General features: G+C 39.3%; 1 protein-coding gene across 1 annotated transcript; it reads left to right on the top strand.

Moving 5' to 3' along the window:
• The first annotated feature begins 3674 nt into the window (after positions 1-3674).
• On the top strand, positions 3675-19233 carry LOC111972397 (regulator of G-protein signaling 5-like). The gene is given in 5 exon segments (XM_023999444.2): positions 3675-3792; positions 9540-9657; positions 11511-11571; positions 16146-16312; positions 16469-19233. Coding segments are annotated over 5 exon segments (552 nt in total). The 5' UTR covers positions 3675-3748; the 3' UTR covers positions 16631-19233.
• Positions 19234-20151: the final 918 nt, after the last annotated feature.

Here is a 20151-nt window from a genome sequence, read left to right as displayed (position 1 = left end):
TTTAGCTGGAAAAATGGCTGTCTTTTTCTGTGACTTGGCTCATACCTACCATAATCGTTTGGTGTGCTTTCGTCGTAAAACCTTTTTGAAATCGGACACTTTGGCTGGATTTACAACAAGTGTAGCTTTAAAATGGTGTAAAATACTTGTATGTTTGAGGAATTTAAATTATGAGAGTTCTGTTGTTTGAATTTGGCGCCCTGCAATTTCACTGGCTGTTGGCGAGGTGGGACGCTAGCGTCCCGAACGATCCCAGAGTTAAGATACAGTACCAGTCAAAAGTGTTGACACACCTACTCATTCAAGGATTTTCTTGATGTTTTACTATTTTCTACATTGTTGAGAGAATGCCAAGAGTGTGCAAAGCTGTCATCAAGGCAAAGGGTGGCTACTTTGAAGAATCTCAAATATATTTGATTTGTTTAACACTTTTTTGGTTACTACATGATTACATATATTGACTACGACTACAGTATACTGTATATTGGCAACTAAACCTTTCAAATGCCAGTACCATGATCCAACCAATCATGCTTATGCCAGTCATGGTATAGTTGAAGTTTACATACACTTTGGTTGGAGTCATTAAAACTTGTTTTAACAAGAAAACTTAATAAAACTTCAAATTTCAAATATAAAATTAAATCCTCACAGGGGCGACGTATACAGTTGAAGTTGGAAGTTTACATACACTTAGGTTGGAGTCATTAAAATTAGTTTTTCAACCACTCCACACATTTCTTGTTAACAAACTATAGTTTTGGCAAGTCGGTTAGGACATCTACTTTGTGCATGACAGAAGTAATTTTTCCAACAATTGTTTACAGACAGATTATTTCACTTATAACTCACTGTATCCAATTCCAGTGGGTAAGACGTTTACATACACTAAATTGACTGCGTTTAAACCTGCTTGGAAAATTCCAGAAAATTATGTCATGGCTTTAGAAACTTCTGATAGACTAATTGACATAATTTGAGTCAATTGGAGGTGTACCTGTGGATGTATTTCAAGGCCTACCTTCAAACTCAGGCTTGATATCATGGGAAAATCAAAAGAAATCAGCCTCATAAAAAAATTGTAGACCTCCACAAGTCTGGTTCATCCTTGGGAGAAATTTCCAAGCACCTGAAGGTACCACGTTCATCTGTACAAACAATAGTATGCAAGTATAAACACCATGGGACCACGCAGCCGTCATACCGCTCAGGAAGGAGACGCTTTTTGTCTCCTAGAGATGAACGTACTTTGGTGAGAAAAGTGCAAATCAGTCCCAGAACAACAGCAATGGACCTTGTGAAGATGCTGGAGGAAACAGGTACAAAAGTATCTATATCCACAGTAAAACAAGTCCTATATCGACATAACCTGAAAGGCCACTCAGCAAGGAAGAAGCCACTGCTCCAAAACCGCCATAAAAAACCCAGACTACAGTTTGCAACTGCACATGGGGACAAACATCGCACTTTTTGGAGAAATGTCCTCTGGTCTGATGAAACAAAAAAAGAACTGTTTGACCATAATGACCATCGTTATGTTTGGAGGAAAAAGGGGGAGGCTTGCAAGCCAAAGGACTGGTGCACTTCACAAAATAGATGGCATCATGAGGATTGAAAATGATGTGGATATATTGAAGCAACATCTCAAGACATCAGTCAGGCAGTTAAAGCTTGGTCGCAAATGGGTCTTCCAAATGGACATTGACCCCAATCATAATTCAAAATTTGTGGCAAAATGGCTTAAGGACTACAAAGTCAAGGTATTGGAGTGGCCATCACAAAGCCCTGACCTCAATCCGATAGAAAATTTGTGAGCAAGGAGGCCTACAATCCTGACTCAGTTACACCAGCTCTGTCAGGAGGAATGGGACAAAATTCACCCAATTTATTGTGGGAAGCTTGTGGAAGGCTACCAGAAACATTTGACCCAAATTAAACAATTTAAATGCAATGCTACCAAATACTAATTGAGTGTATGTAAACTTCTGACCCACTGGGAATGTGATGAAAGAAATAAAAGCTGAAATAAATCATTCTCTCTACTATTATTCTGACATTTCACATTCTTAAAATAAAGTGGTGATCCTAACTGACCTAAAACAGGGAATCTTTTCTCGGATTAAATGTCAGGAATTGTGAAAAATTTAATTTAAATGTATTTGGCTAAGGTGTATGTAAACTTCTGACTTCAGCTGTATATAATAAGACTACCTGATAGATGGTGTAGACTCTTTTAGAGCAACCTCTAAAACTGTTAATGCGTGTTGAATTGCCTTTATCTGCATGGTTGCATACACATTCGAAAACATGTCACTGTATCTTTCTGTCTTTTCTTTAAGGCTGTCAAAAGACTTCAACTGTAATTATGTGAGAAGTTGTCACAAGTTACATTGCATTAGCTTCATCAGACCAGTGTTTTTAGATTAATGATTACATCACTGAGAATATACACCGTTTATTAAATGCATGCTTGTTTTACAATCTATCCAAGATAAATGGGAAATACCTCCAAACTCTCAGACAAGCACGTTTTTGAGAAGTCCCACTGTTATCATTGTTATGATTTTGCTTTATAATGATTGATATACAGCAAGTATTACTCTGTAACATCATTAACGAGTGGACCTTATTTAGGGTTGTTGGTGTAGCTACATTATTTACCAGTGTGGTGAACATTCACATGACAATCAGCTTGAGTTGGCATGGGTATGTGAACCAGTCTTTTTCATGTTTCTGTACATTAGTAACCATAGGAATGGTAACTTCACATCCCATTGTTCAGGGTTCAAGTCCAAACCTCAGTCTACTGAGACTTGCTAGTGCCAAAGAAAGCTGGAGAGCGTGGGTGTGCACTCTATGTCTATGCATACCATTACTCGTCAATGGGGAAATGCAATCATTGTTCACCATTCTTGATTACAGCATGGTCAGTCACATTTGTCACACTGGCTAATCAACACAATGTTGAAAACATTTCAACATTTCAACTACTTTAATAGCAACTTTTAACATGAGGTCCAGATATCTCTTGTAAGGAGATAAGTGTTGGTCTTTTTGGATAAAAATGAATGGCTCCAACTACCATATAAATTACAAGGTTTGGTCTTTCATTTTTTTCCCCTCAACAGCTGTAGACAGGATATCTGTGACTGAACCTTTCCTATTTATAGCTAATGATGTTTGCTTTGTGTGATGGTTGAAAAAGCCAAGCATGCATTGCTCACATAGATAATGTTTATCTGAAACATGTTTTTCCAGCTCCGCTGGAGTTCATGCCAGTCCTAGGACCTCCTACTTGCAGTCTATACCTAAAGTTGAATTCACTTCCATGTTTTGCTAATTGAGAAAGATAATCGAAAGTAATCTTGATTTGAGTGTTAATAGGCTGTTAAAAGCCTGCTTAATTACTTGACACATTTCTCTCTCACCACCTGATCAATGGTTCGGTTCAGTTCAGTGCAACTTTTTTACCTTTGTAAATTTAAGCATCTGATCCCAGATCTGTGGTTAGGGACTAACTTCTAATTCCAGCCATCCCAGTTCTACCAGACCACTTCTCATCCAGCTGACCCTGACTTCTCTTCCTGCAGTCGCAGACCTCCATTTCATTGGCTTATGCTCTTGGCCCTGAGCCAATAGGCTCTATGTATATAAACTCCTCAAGAGTGCTGAAAGACAAAGTCAAAAAGAAAAAGGGAATCTTACGGTGGTGGACTCACTCAACAACACATCAAAAGAAAAACAGAAAATGTGTAGAGGATTAGCTGCATTACCCCAAACATGTCTGGAAAGGTGAGATACCAAAATAATTATGCTCTCTCTTCTGCTCTCTGAAAGGGTAATCTCTCCTACTGTAGCTTGCCTGAAATAACCCCAGAGATATCACATCACAAGTTTCTGAGGTTGATTTCTTAGTTGGAAAATGTTTGGTCTGTAATTAAAATCAGATTTCTTTATTCATAGTTAATTTTTTATGCTGAGCTCTTTTTTAGTATAGTTGAAGTCATTGACATATGCTGTATGGTAATGAAGTTAATTGTGAATACAGTTCTTCATTTAAAAAAAAAATCTACTTTTTGCAAAACATGTACAATAAATGGAAACTTGATTAAATACTCTTCCAAAATCTTTCAATTGTCAAAAAAGTTGAAAGATTCCAGTTGCAGAGATAAAGGTATTGTTCCATGATCTGATAAGATCTTAATGGCTTAATGACAGCATCTTGCTGACTGTATTCATTCCACTACTGCAGTCCAGACTCAGCAATTTCTTCCACCTGCAAGACAGGAAGGTTTTGCCAAACTTAAAAGCAAAAAAGAGGTACAGTTTCTGCTCTTTGTCATCCTCTGGTGATTAACTTATTAAGATGCAGATTAGGCCAAAAAAGCAAAGAGAAATCAGTATGATAAACTGCACTGGCCTGTTTCTGGCACAAGGGAGGATTATTACATCCCAGTATCATGCATACATGATTTATAACTTATATATTGAGTTATGCATATTAATTTCTTAAATCAAACTATTACTTGGAGCAGTATTTTTTGATAAAGGAAGTTCATATATAACTGGCAAATAAAGCAATAGAACTCATTGGCTGTTTTTCCAATATGCATTCCCTGAAAACTGTTCATCAATCAAAGCAATTAGACAACAGCTACTAGTTGATAAAAAATCCTGGATTTAAGATATATTTTATTTTCATAGGGGATTAACACCATTACTTAAAATTGCACGTCATTACTTGGAGAATTTTTTAATGTTCATCTGCTTTATGGGCTCTTGGTCAACCTCTTAATTGCAGCCCTGGTTAGATTGGATATTCTGTAGAAACCAATGGAAACATGCGGCCTAGCTTAGTTGAGTGTCATCCCCGGTCAGGAACAACAAGGTCTATCCTGTTAACAAGAAGCTGCACGTATGTATGCACGTGTGGCTGTTGTTTTAGTTGAGCCCATCTACTGATCGCTGACTATAGGGATAGATGAAAGTAATAAAGAGGAATCAACTACCTGCATTTCACCATATTATTCATTATTGATCAGACTTTGTCTTGTTTCTTGTCTCTGCCGTTTTTTTTACATGAGTGAGGTGAGCTCTAAGTAATGATAAACTTGGTTATTCTATTCAAAGTCTCTTTGATTTACTCACTAAAATGTTCTCTTTGTATTAAATCATTTTGATTATTGCGTTTTTGGAAATAGCAAGTCAAATTGTTAGTGTGTCATTGTGTCCACAAAGTATTGTGTCCAGCCTCCTTTCTCTTTTTTTACTTTTAGTTTAGTTTGAGATGGTTAAAAGTAGGTATTTTGATAATTAGAAATTACGGTTAACATATTTAGTTGATTGATGATTAAAAGGAAAATGAAAAATCAGTTAGAAAAAAAATATGTTTTATCCCTTTTAAATGTAAATTATTACACGGGTCATTATAGTGTACATTATAGTGTACTGACACTGTGCCATTGAAAACAAAGGCTACATCACATGACCTCTAATGGGCCTGATTCACCTGAGATGGGGTTGTGTTATCCTGGGTCTAAACTAGGGCAGTGTCGGTCATAAAATTTTGTCAGCCGGTGATTGTCAAGCAAATAACTTCCGGTCTCACTGTAATTGACCATTGATTAACAAACACATTTAGCATCTCCTGGCTTCCACTAATTCATACCTTTGGAACATCTACATTTTAAAAAGTATAATAAATCCATTATTTATTTTAGGCAGGTCTAAAGAAACATGAAATGAAGAAAATGTAGTATATTTCAGAAGAATAGAATAGCATACTCTGAGTCCTTATGTTAGGCCCTGATCTGGCTATGCCATTATGGCTATGGGCTACACTAGTTAATTTAGCTGACACGATTTGCTTAGAATTTTATAGTGTGAAGAATACAATTAAACACAGCTGAATAAAATATAAAGGATATTTTCTCCAAACTATTTGAGGGCGTGAGCACATGTGGCTATTCTGTGTTGAGCGATTAACAAAGAAACAGGTAATCCAACATGCTTAATTTAAAGTTTTTATTTATGTAACTTTAGTCGTGATACAAACGTTGGGTTACATGTTTTGATTTTTAATGCATTCTAAGGTTGCATGATCCGACTCCAATGATGATTTGAAAAAAGTCGCATGAAAGGCATGAGCTCTGCTTGTTTTTTAATGCACAGGCTGTACACGATTCATCATTCTCTCATTCACAATTTGACAAGCACTTGATAATGCCGAGAATTTCCAGGCAGCATCCCCTTTGTGTGGCCATAATGCCACCTAAAAATACCTTTTGTGTTCAGTGGCCGTTGTGACCTTGGGCTGAATATAATATCTATAATTCCCTTCTCCCGGCTGGGCACTCCGAAGCACCTATCACTCACATGGCTCTCCGTCACATGATCGGGTCTTTCTCACAGGCTACAAGTGAAGACAGACTCATCGGGGACACAACTGCATGCATCCGTATCCAATTCCGAGGCGCATATTGAAGATATTGGAAGAACTGTCCACATTTACTTTTTGTCAGCCAACAAGCCCAACGAACAGCAAAAGCACTAGTCTATGTCAATCTACTATTCCCCATAGTACAAAAGCTGATGCAACTAATCAGAATGTTTAGCTTCAAATGTTGATAAACTATTAGACTATTTCTTCACATTATAAGCACAAAAATGCGCACACAGCAGTAGGTTATAAGGAAAATGTTCCATTAGCAGGAAAACACCAGTCTCAAAAGTGACCGCATTTGCGATTATGCATGTAATGCTTTTATTATAAAGGTGCATTTTTATGTTTAATATTATCTTCCCCAAACTTGAAACTCACATGCTGCATATTTATGCCAGTTAGGCTCTACACCCTTTGTAAAGTGGATTAATCTGTTTAATTTTAAGTTATTTTAAGTTATTTGGCCACTTTAGTTGTGATATAAACCTTATCAAAACATACAGTACCAGTCAAAAGTTTGGACACAGCTACTCATTCAAGGGTTTTTCTTTATTTTATGATTTTCTACATTGTAGAATAATAGTGAAAACATGAAATAACACATATGGAATCAAGTAGTAACCAAAAAAAGTTTTAAACAAATCAAAATATATTTTATATTTGAGATTCTTCAAAGTAGCCACACTTTGCCTTGATGACAGCTTTTCACACTCTTGGCATTCTCTCAACCAGCTTCATGAGGAATGCTGTTCCAACAGTCTTGAAGGAGTTCCCACATATGCTGAGCACTTGTTGGCTGCTTTTCCTTCACTCTGCGGTCCAACTCATCCCAAACCATCTCAATTGGCTTGAGGTCGGGTGATTGTTGAGGCCTGGTCATCTGATGCATCTTGGTCAAATAGCCCTTACACAGCCTGGAGGTCTGTTTTGGGTCATTGTCAAAACAAATGATAGCGCAAACAAGATGCGCAAACAAGATGAGCAAACAAGATGAGATGTGTCTGTTACTTGAACTCTGTGAAGCATTTATTTGTACTGCAATATGAGGTGCAGTTTACTCTAATGAACTTACCCTCTGCAGTAGAGGTAAATCTGGGTCTTTCTTACCTGTGGCGGTCCTCATGAGAGCCAGTTTCATCATAGCACTTGATGTTTTTTGTGACTGCACTTGAAGAAACTGTAAAAGTTCTTGACATTTTCCGGATTTACTGACCTTTATGTCTTGAAGTAATGACGGACTGTCGTTTATCTTTGCTTATTTGAGCTGTTCTTGCCATAATATGGACTTGGTATTTTACCAAATAGGGCTATCTTCTTTGAAGAATCTAAAATCAAAAATATATTTTGATTTGTTTAACACTTTTTTGGTTGCTATATGATTACTATATGATATTATATGATATATTATTTCATTGTTTTGATGTCTTCACTATTATTCTACAATGTGGAAAATAGTTWAAAAAATTAAGAAAAACCCTTGAATGAGTAGGTGTGTCCAAACTTTTGACTGGCACTATATAGGCCTATGGGCTAGGCTACATGAGGTGTGCAACTATGATTTGAAAAAGTCAACAACAAAAAAGGCATTCACTGTTTCTTGCCTTAAGCTGGGCATCATTCACAAGTGATATTATATCATTCCGAAGTGATAGGCCAATATTGTAGCGAACGGAGCTATTCCTGTGTTTCATTTTCATGCAAGCCAGATAGGTTATACTCCTGTTTTAAAGAAAAACAATGTGCTTAATATTAGGAAAGTTGAGAAATAAATATGGTAGACCTAGCCTATAAAATACTGTAACATTATGGAACAATGTTTTTTAAATTAATCAAATGGTTAGCAGGAGAGGCAAAATGGACAATCCTGGCCTAAAAAACGATGATTTATGTCGCGCAGATGAGAGCCAAGTGAACCGAATCACACAGGGTTGTAACACCTAAGGAAGACACTCTTTCCCAGTGTTTTTGCCATTCATGCTCTCCCCATTGAGTAGAATATATCACGGTGACATCTAGATGGCTACCAATATTAGTTATTTCTTGTGTAGGATGCTATCCTACTTGAAATACTGTATAATCCTGGCAGGGGAAAATCCGCCACGTTACTAGATTCCATCGCCAACACTGTGTTAGGCCACAGCTGACCAGTGGCACTGCACAGGTCGGCAGGCACCTCGATACAATACGGTGCACAGGTCATTTGCATCAGCTTTAGCGGATCACGAGTATGGCCCATAACACGGATTATGTGTAAAATGCAGCCCGTCAATTCCCCAAAATATGGGTCATCTTTTGAACTGCTAGAAACAACCAATTTTCTCTGTATTAATGGTGGAAACGGTCACGAATCTGTGCTCAGTATTCTCTATTGCACTCAGAGTGACAGTGATGTTTTTCTAGGTCACACAGCTAGATATCTACAGGAATTTAGAGCAGACCAAAATGGCTTTTGTCAACTTGAGGTAGGTAGCTAGCTAACGTTAGCCAGCTTTCTAGCTAGGCTAGCTAAGGAAACATGCAGTAATTCAACGTTGGCTAGCAATAAATATGCTTATAAACAAGGCAAGGTACCTACCCAGCAGCTGCTGAAAATAATCTTCCACTTCACAGCCGCTTCAAGATTATATTTATTAAAATAGCCGGAGCTTCAAGTCTCACCCAACAGCATGAAGATGGCACCTGAAACGGATCATTTGAATCTACAGTAGGCATAAGCTATTACTGTAAAAAAAAGAAAGTACAGTATGTTAGAGTAATTTTTACATGAGGCTTCCTAATTACAGTTAATAACAGTATTTTTCAGCATTTTACCCATAATGCAGTGGTATACTGTGCATCTTACAGTGTTTTACTGTTGAAATTACAGAAAAGTCTTACAGTGTACTGTAGGTCTTCTGCTCTGTTGCTAATTGATTTTCAGCTTGTATTGTATCGAACTTCACTGATTGGTTATAGCTATCTGTGCTCACTTGGTTTTCCTGACTACAATCTGCATTAGCCAAAGCCATTACTATGGTCGTTATACTGTTCTAACTCCTGAATGTGTGTCATTTAAAACAATTACAGCCCTCATTTCCTCATGTGTTTCCTTTCTCAGGGCTAAAGAGATCAAGTCTAAGTTGGGGGTTCTCCTCCAGAAGCCTGAGAATGGCATTGACCTGATTATCCCCTACCCCGAGAAACCAGAGAAGAAGCCAGAGAAGCTTCAGAAGTGAGTACTGTAGCTTTCTCCTTCCCTCAGACAGCCCTCACACACACAAACATGAACACAAACACATAGAAACTGCTCTGTTTCAAACAGTGTCAATTGACATTTGTAAATGTGACTTCTGAAGGTAATTGTGGGTGAATACATATGCACGCACCACATTTCTGTTTTTCATTTTAATATATTTTTTGAAACAAGTTATTTGTTTCATTTCACCAATTTTGACTATTTTGTGTGTGTCCATCACATGAAATCCAAATAAAAATCAATTTAAATTACAGGTTGTAATGCAACAAAATAGGAAAATGCAAAGGGGATGAATACTTTTTCAAGGCACTGTATGTAAACATCATTATTAAAGTGGCATTAATAAAGTGACTAGTGATCCATTTGTTAGAGTGGCCAATGATTTCAAGTCTGTATGTAAGCAGCAGCCTCTCTGTGTTAGTGATGGCTGTTTAACAGTCTGATGGCCTTGAGATGTTGTGGGGCCCCAGTGTTGAGGATCAGCGAAGTGGAGATGTTGTTRCCTACCTTCACCACCTGGGGGCGGCCCGTCAGGAAGTCCAGGACCCAATTGCACAGGGTTGGGTTGAGACCCAGGGCCTCAAGCTTAAGATGAGCTAGGAGTGTACTATGGTTTTGACTGCTGAGCTGTAGTCAATGAACAGCTTTCTTCCATAGGTATTCCTCTTGTCCAGATGGGATAGGGCAATGTGCAGTGTGATGGCGATTGCATCGTGTGTGGACTTATTGGGGCGGTATGCAAATTGCATTGGGTCTAGGGTGACAGGTAAGGTGGAGGTGATATGATCCTTGACTAGTCTCTCGAAGCACTTCATGATGACAGAAGTGAGTGCTACGGGGCGATAGTCATTTAGTTCAGTTAGCTTTGTGCCTTTGGGTACAAGAACAATGGTGGCCATCCTGAAGCTGTGGGGACAGCAGACTGGGTAGGGAGAGATTGAATATGTCCGTAAACACTCCAGCCAGCTGGTCTGTGCATGCTCTGAGGACGCGGCATGGGTTAACACGTTTAAATGTCTTACTCACGTCAGCCACGGAGAAGGATAGCGCACAGTCCTTGGTAGCGGGCCACGTTGGTAGCACTGTATTATCCTCAAAGCGGGCAAAGAAGGTGTTTAGACGTCGGTGTCTGTAACGTGGCTGTTTTCTTTTTGTAGTACGTGATTGTCAGGAGTCCCTGCCTCATACGTCTTGTGTGTGAGCCGTTGAATTGCGACTCCACTTTATCCCTATACTGACGTTTCGCTTGTTTGATTGCTTGCGGAGGGAATAACTACACTGTATTCGGCCATATACCAGTAACTGAAACGTAGCTGGTTTGAATCCCTGAGCTGACAAGGTGAAAAATATGTTGATGTTCCCTTGAGCAAGGCATTTAACCCTAATTGCACCTGTAATTACTCTGGATAAAATATGAGAACGAGAGAGATCATCCACTTACTTGTGGAACCTCTTACATAATGGCAATTTTCCCCACTAGCTCAGTAGTACAGCCATCAATTAAGGTTAGATGATGCAGGGCTCTCTCTCGTGTGTGTGTGTGTGTGTGTGTGTGGTGTGTGTGTGTGTGTGTGTGTGTGTGTGTGTGTGTGTGTGGTGTGTGTGTGTGTGTGTGTGTGTGTGTGTGTGTGTGGTGTGTGTGTGTGTGTGTGTGTGTTGTGGTGTGTGTGTGTGGTGTGTGTGTGTGTGTGTGTGTATTAGGGGAGAACAATCGAGGACTCTTAAACCTCAATGACCATACAGGGTGCTGTATTAATAGGCTGTGGGTGACAAACTGTTTAATCAGGTAAGGTGGTGTTGTTTAACTGTAATATTGTGTTTGTGTGTTGAAAGGCCATTCCTGAAGAGGCTGCTCAGTGGCGTGAGTCCCTCGACCATGTGCTGACCAACAGCTGTAAGTACGCTCAGAAATACACACACACACACACACACACACCAAATAAGTCCTTGTGAAAAGCCATGAGGTCTTCTAGTTTCTTAACCCAATCATATGATACTTTATGAGTGACGCCAAATACCGAGCAGACTTAGAATTAACACTAACTCTGATGGTATTCATTATGCAGAGAGATCTCCTGGGAGAACTAACATTTTATAATCCATCTGTGAACATAAAGTCTATATTATGTAAAGATGACACCTGGGTCTAAATTGAAACAACTGGAAAATACTGAATGCTTTAAGGGTCTGGTCTCAATCTTCTAGTGTTGCATTCCTCAAGGCTGTGGTGTGTGTGTGTGTGTGTGTGTGTGTGTGTGTGTGTGTGTGTGTGTGTGTGTGTGTGTGTGTGTGTGTGTGTGTGTGTGTGTGTGTGTGTGTGTGTGTGTGTGTGTGTGTGTGTGTGTGTGTGTGTGTGTGTGTGTGGTGTGTGTGTGTGTGTGTGTGTGTGTCATTATCGTCCAGGTCGTGTGAATGACCAGACACAGTGCTTAAGCCAGCTTGTTTATGTTTGCGTCAGAAGCCTCATATACTCAGAGCTGGCTGGAGAGATGATGAGCTCAGTCACACACACACACACACACACACATACTGGGAAGCATGATTTACTAAGAACTGGTTTGGGTAATGTTGTGCTGGTGGTGATATGTGTAAACTGCTCTGCACCCAGAAGATTCCTGATGCCGACACAACAGACAAAGCAACATGCTGCCATTAATGATGCTTAAATGTATGCAATCACTTTCCCAAAAATGATAAGATGGCATTATGCCAGGAATCTCTCCTCACTTACAACATACATGTGTAAATCATATAGTTATCTGTGATCAGATATGTACTGTACATACATAAATACTTACGTACATAAGTACATGATTTAGGCTAGTGGGTTGTATTGGTACCACATGCTGTGATCTTAGTGTATGGTAGTAGCCTACTGCATCTCCGGTTTACTAACCACCGGTCCTGGCAACCCATCATTACGCACACCTGGCATCCCTCATTACGCACACCTGCCCCCCATCCTGAGGCACACCATCACTACCCTGATTACTCCCTCTTTATCTAGCACTCCCTAACATCACTCTTCAGGTAGTATTGGTTCTGTGTTCATGTCCAGACACTGTGCTTGTTTTGTATTGTGCTATTTTCTTTATTATTAATATTAAACTGACCACCTGACTCCCAGCGTCATCGTTACACCTACCCTTACGAAAAAAACATGTCAAATTTGCAGTTTCACATTCGAAAAATGCAATTTCAAATGGGAAACCATATTCTCACATTTATAAAATGTTGAGTTCACATGTTAACACCACCTTTTCACATGTGAGAAGATTAACATGTTTTCACTTCACATGTGAAAACACATTTGCTGTTTCATATTAAATCCAAATGTTAGATGCTACCACCCTCCTCTAAATCAAAACCAAACATGAATTTCATGTTGTGTTCTCATTTTCTGCGCACACTTGTCTGTGTTTCACACCTGTTTGTCCTAGCTAATCAGCGTCGCAATACAGGCACCATGCTGCCGGACAGGAAGTAAAACGGAGCGTGTGCGAGCAAACATTGACATCTACGGTATGTCTGGTTTTGATTTGGAGGTGGGTGTGGTAGCATCTAACAATTGCATTAAATTATTTCCTGGGAACTGCTCCACGCTGCAAAAAAAAAAAACTTTTCAATCAGAACCGTCTATTGAATACAGATACACTACATGACCAAAAATATGTGGACACCTGCTCGTTGAACATCACATTCCAAAATCATGGGAATTAATTGGGAGTTGGTGCCCCCTTTGCTGCTATAACGATGTCCTTTCTTCTGGGAAGGCTTTCCACTAGATGTTGGATTATTGCTGCGAGGACTTGATTCCATTCAGCCACAAGAGCATTAGTGAGGTCGGGCACTGAGGTTGGGCGATTAGGCCTGGCTTTCAGTCGGTGTTCCAATTCATCCCAAAGGTGTTTGATGGGGTTAAGGTCAGAGCTCTGCGAAGGCCAGTCAAGTTCTTAAACACCGATCTCAACAAAACATTTCTGTATAGACCTCGCTTTGTGCACAGGGGCATTGTCATGCTGAAACAGGAAAGGGCCTTCCCCAAAATGTTGCTACAAAGTTGAAAGCACAGAATCGTCTAGAATGTCATTGTATGCTGTAGCGTTAAGATTCCCTTCACTGGAACTAAGGGGCCTAGCCCGAACCATGAAAAACAGCCCCAGACCATTATTCCTCATCCACCAAACTTTACAGTTTGCACTATGCATTCAAGTAGTTAGCGTTCACCTGGCATCCGCCAAACCCAGATTCATCCTTCAGACTGCCAGATGGTGAAGCGTGATTCATCACTCCAGAGAACACATTTCCACTGCTCCAGAGTCCAATGGCAGTTTGCTTTGGCATTGCACATGGTGATCTTAGGCTTGTGTGAGGCTGCTTGGCCTCCCAATGAACAGTTATTGTGCTGACATTGCTTCCAGAGGCAGTTTGGAACTCGGTAGTGAGTGTTGCAACCGAGGACAGATGATTTTACACTCTATGCACTTCAGCTCTCGGCAATCCCGTTCTGTGAGTTTGTGTGGGCTACCACTTCGCGGCTGAGCCGTTGTTGCTCATAGACATTTCCACTTCAAAAAACAGCACTTACAGCAACTCTAGCAGAGCAGAAATTTGACAAACTTACTTGTTGGAAAGGTGGCGTCCTATGAGGGTGCCACATTAAAAGTCATTGACCTCTTCAGAAAGGCCATTCTACTGCCAATGTACCTATGGAGATTGCATGGCTGTGTGCTCGATTTTATAAAACTGTCAGCAACGAATGTGGCTGAAATAGCCAAATCCACTAATTTGAAGGGGTGTCCACATAATTGTTTATATATAGTGTAATATGGAACATTGATTTAACAGAAATAAAGTTTGTTAGGAAACCTGAACAAACAGGTAGCATGGGGAAAGTGGTGAAGATGATGTTCTGTAATGTTATTATGTTGGTGTGTAGCAGTGTGATTCAATAGCCTACTAAATGCCACAAGTGAAGTTTCAATCCAAGAAAAATAAAATAGTTCACTACAGTTCAATTCAATGTTCTTCTCCAGAATTTTTTTTATCATCCATAGGGTTTTGTGTCATTTGATTTCAGATTGCTGCGTTTTATTGCCTCTCTGTGTAACACATTGTCTCAAAGTGGCCATTTAGATGGGGGGAAAAGCCAGAGATATAACATCAGAGGTAGACAATAGGACACGCATCGATGAGCTTTGTGTTTCTGCAGTAATGTTCACTATAGTAGAGTATCTGGATAGATGAAAGCAAAGAGTGGTTTTTCTTTTTTCTGAGTCAAGGGAAGTTGTTGGATCAGGGTTCTGGTTATTTATTTATACTAAACAAAAATATAAAAGCAACATGCAACAATTTCAACAAATGTACAGAGTCACAGTTCATATAAGGAAATCAGTTAATTGAAAAAAATGTATTAGGCCCTAATTTATGAATTTCACATGACTGGGCAAGGGCGCAGCCATAGGTGGGCCTGGGAGGGCATAGGCCAATGAGTTTTTCCCTACAAAAATGGCTTTATAACAGACATAAGTACTCCTCAGTTTCATCAGCTGTCCGGGTGGCTGGTCTCAGACAATCACGCAGGTGAAGAAGCCGGATGTGGAGGTCCTGGGCTGGCGTGGTTACACGTGGTCTGTGGCTGTGAGGCCGGTTGGACGTACTGCCAAATTCTCTAAAACGATGTTGGAGGTGGCTTATGGTAGAGAAATTAACATTAAATTATCTGACAACAGCTCTGGTGGACATTCCTGCAGTCAGCATGCCAATTGCACGCTCCCTCAAAACTTGAGACATCTGTGGCATTGTGTTATGTGACAAAACTGCAAATCTTAGTGTTCTTTTATTGTCCCCAGCACAAGGTACACCTATGCATGATCATGTGGTTTAATCAACTTCTTGATATGCCACACCTGTCAGGAGAAAGGGCAAAGGAGAAATGCTCACTAACAGGGATTTAACACATTTGTAAACAACATTTGAGAGAAATAAGCTTTCTGTGCTTATGGAACATTTCTGGGATCTTTCATTTTAGCTTATGAAACATGAGACCAACACTTTACATGTTGTCTTATATTTTTGATCAGTGTACTGTATATACAGTCAGGCCCATTATGTTTTCACTTCAGCAACACATATTGAGGATTAGCGGGCCATGTAAGAATCCAACCCCCAACTCTGATAGTGTAAACACTCAGCCATCGGAGCTTATCATAATCCTATCATAACAGAGGCACAGTGGCAGCATGTCTCTGGAATTCAGGACTCAGGGGAGATCTTGGAGGATTGGCCAAATGCCCTCTGTGTTAAAATATGGGAACAACTCACTGTCTCTCTATTTCACTCTGTCTCTACTTTCTCTCTCTTTGCTTCTTCTTTGTTCTTTGCTCTCTGCTCTGTTTCCCTCTCCCCCCACTCTCTCTCTCTCTGATCATTTAATATTCCCATCTCCTCTATCTTTCTGTCTCCCAGATGGCCTGGCCATGTTCCGTGGCTTCCTGCGCTCTGAGTTCAGTGAGGAGAACATTGAGTTCTGGGTGGCCTGTGAGAACTTCAAAAAGATCAAGTCTCCCATGAAGATGACTGTGAAAGCCAGACAGATCTATGAGGACTTCATCCAGACCGAGGGACCCAGAGAGGTGACAGAAAATGTGTCATGCAAATGTGTACTATTGTATTTTTGTATTTGTTGTCCAAGCCCAGACTTACCTTATCCTTCCTGTCTCCGTCTCTCTCTGTCTCTCTCTCTCTGACTCTCTCCTCCCTCCCATCCTTCTCACTTTTCCTCCCTTAAGGTGAACATTGATCATTACACCAAGGATGTGACCCTGAGGAACCTGGTTGACCTTTCCTCCACAACCTTTGACCTGGCCCAGAAGAGAATTTATGCTCTGATGGAGAAGGACTCCTTCGGCCGCTTCCTGAGATCCGAGAAGTACCAGGAGCTGGTTAAATAAGAAGATGATTGCAGAGTAAGGGTAAATTCCAAACCAATTGGTTATCATTTGAAGTGGAATTAGGCCTTTAAAATGATTTGATGGAACTGACTCAAGCAAGACTGCAGGTTTGATAACTAATGACAAACATAAAGATAGATCTCATTCTAAACCACCTTGACTCCATATTTCAAATGACTAATTACTACTATATTTGTCTTATATACCTGTAGCCAATCAAAATTGTACAAGTCAATTAAAAAAGTAAAGAGTGTGGAAATACAATATGACAATATGACATTATTTGTTAAATGCTTACTCCAACTGAGAGACAAACAAACCACCAATCAATTATACAGTGATTTAAACAAATACATTTGAACATCACCATTTCTTAGAAAGATAAACCAAAGGTCATAATTATTGCAGACAAAATAGTCTGCAATGATTTTGTCCCATAGACTAAATAAAAAGTCTAAATAAATAGTCTAAATAAATAGATCCTAGACAGACAGACAGATAGACAGACCATATTTGTACAACAACTTTCCCAGGAATAAAAGACCATTGGCTTTCAGAGTTTCTGGGGAGGAGAATATGACCTCTGCCTTGAGACTCTTAGTGACACATCCAGTACCCATCAAGTGTTCTAAATGGGGGAGAAAGGGTGAGGGCCTTCTTGGAACCGGACACTCTAGCGTTCCCACAGCCAAGTAGTAAACAGTCTAAGAAGAAAAGACATACAGTAGAAACCAGGTGCCTTGAGAAGCTGTGAGAATTTCTCCCCAACCATGCTCTCATGCAATCCTTGGGACAAGTGGTAGGCAGTTTGTTCAGTGGTTTACGGACCACTGTATTGTACGTTGATAAGATGGGAATACCGAGTAAGAGTGGATCTCATAAAAGAATAGAACTCAGTATTTTCTCCAAATATTTTTTTGGGGGGTGAACTAATTGAAAGTCAGTCATTTCACCTAAAGATAGCAATGAAGCATAGGAGATGAGCAAAGGACACATACCCAATACATCAACATCATAAAGTTTTGTGACTTTTCTACCATAACAAAATAGAAATATATGCACTCCATTATTGATTGACTAATCTTATCAAGTATTTCTATACAGCTTTCAGCATTTCTGTTTATCACTCACCATTCACTATAATAACTAGTCTTCACACCTTTCATGGTCTGAAAAGCAGATGGTTTTAAAGAGTGGAGGTGTATCAGTATGAAAAGGTTATTGTAGTAGGCTATCTCAGTCTAGTGTCGCAATTATATAAATACCTTACATTGTGTTTCTATTATGCACTTGCATGTTTTTATATATTTTAAGGGTGCAGCTGTCATGGCCATAACATTGAAGTATTATTACACAGAAACTCAGTACCTATACAAGTCCTTATTGTTGCCCCATACACACAATTCAACTTGCTGCAACACTGCAGGTCAGGAGTTGACAATATGGTCATTATAATTAATTGATTGTCCAATAAAAAATGTCACTTGAAGCTAAAATGTTAAAATGTTAGATCACATACTTTTCAATCACTTGACATGGTACACTAATAGAGTTTAGTAACGAAGGCAATTCCACGTTAACAGAATGATGCTAAGACTCAGATTTTTCACTTTAAAATGTATGTCAAACAAAAACAATGACTGCAAAGTTCAACCATACAACTCTATGTTCAAGGACTACTTTAAACAATTTCCACTGACGCGTTTACTTGAAGAACAGTGCAGATGCAAAGTTTGGTAACAAACAATCCGCTCAGCCCAGTCAAAACTGTTCGCTGCCCTGGCACCCCAATGGTGGAACAAAATCCCTCACGACGCCAGGTCAGCGGAGTCAATCACCACCTTCCGGAGACACCTGAAACCCCACCTCTTTAAGGAATACCTAGGATAGGATAAAGTAATCCTTCTAAACCCCCCCTCCCCCTTAAAAGAGTTAGATGCACTATTGTAAAGTGGTTGTTCCACTGGATATCATAAGGTGAATGCACCAATTTGTAAGTCGCTCTGGATAAGAGCGTCTGCTAAATGACTTAAATGTAAATGTAAATGACGGTTTGTCCTGTTTGTGCCATCCTTCTTTTACTAAACTTTGCATCTGCACTGTTCCTCAAGCAAATTTGTTTTTGAAACATTTCAGTGTTTTTGTAATATTTTCAGTGGAAATTGTTAAACATCGTCCTAATGCATAGAGTTGTATCTTTGTATTCTCTTACTGTGGAATTTCCCAATACTAACACAAAACAATATGTTTCTGATGTGGCATTGATAAGTGTATCTGGTTGCATAGATTGGCCAATCTACTGCTATTGCTCAAGATGTGCCTTCAGTGAAAACCCTTATGGACTTATGACTTATGGAGTGCTAAGTTAATATCTGACACATGTATTATTTGTAGTCAACCACATAAAAGACATCAGTACATTAAATTCCTGCAGATGTAGTTATTTTTCTATGTAAATATCTACCAGTATTTAGTGGTATTTGTGTTGATTAAGTTGACTACCCCACTGGACTGAATGGGAGTTGTGGCCAAGAGAGGACTGATTGAAGAGTATCCAGGAAAGAACCATGTATTTTAACTGTCATAAAAGAGAAAACATCTGACTATCTATTGTCACTCTGTTTTATTATGCAATATCCATGTATTTTTTACTCATTTTGTGATCACAAGTTTATCGTTTACGAAAGAACATCTCTCAACATAGTACCCAATAGAAGGCCTACACAAGGATTTTTTGCACACCAAGTGTTTCATAATAAGTAATTATTTGTTTGTGTGATGACATAAGGGATCAATATTACACAGATACATAAGGGAGAGTGGGGTAAGTTGAGCCAAAGGGGTAAGTTGAGCCATCCTTGTTTCTAGGAAACCATAAAATCCTCCCATAAATAACAATTTTGTGAACTAACACTCGCACTTGACATTTTCCCCCCCTTACTAGCTCTGACTTTGCTTATAGCTACTTTATTGAACACATTTACTTACTGTGACTGTGATATGTGGTTGTCCCACCTACAGTAGCTATGAATGCACAAACTGTGAGTCACACTGGATAAGAGTGTGTGCTAAATTACTCAAATGAAAATGTAAAAATGTTGACCATATATTTAAAAAGAGTTCATTATTTTATGGAGTTTGTGAAGGAAGAAACCACATGGAAAAAGTGGTAAGCAAGTTTGGTCCAAAAAACGGATTTTCACCAAGTCAAATGAATTTACTGTGTTAGAGGTATCATGATGCTTGTATCTAAACCAAAGTAGATAATTTTAAGATTGTTCTATAAATCAGTTGGGGGTCTTTATAAGCTTAAATATGAGGTCCTAAACCTAGCATGAAAGTGCATCCTTGTAGCTGTGTGGGCTAATATAGACAAAATATTTGCCTTGGGGTAAGTTGAGCCAATAGTCATGGGGTACATTGAGCCAATGGTTGAGCCAATGGCAAGTTGAGCAAATTGAAGTGTTTTCTTCCAAGGCATAATGCAAGGGATTATCACTGGGATACAAGGTAAAAAAACA

The sequence above is a fragment of the Salvelinus sp. IW2-2015 genome, linkage group LG13 (genome assembly GCF_002910315.2).
Source record: "Salvelinus sp. IW2-2015 linkage group LG13, ASM291031v2, whole genome shotgun sequence".
Classification (NCBI taxonomy): domain Eukaryota; kingdom Metazoa; phylum Chordata; class Actinopteri; order Salmoniformes; family Salmonidae; genus Salvelinus; species Salvelinus sp. IW2-2015.
This window is presented reverse-complemented; position numbering and strand designations above follow the sequence as displayed.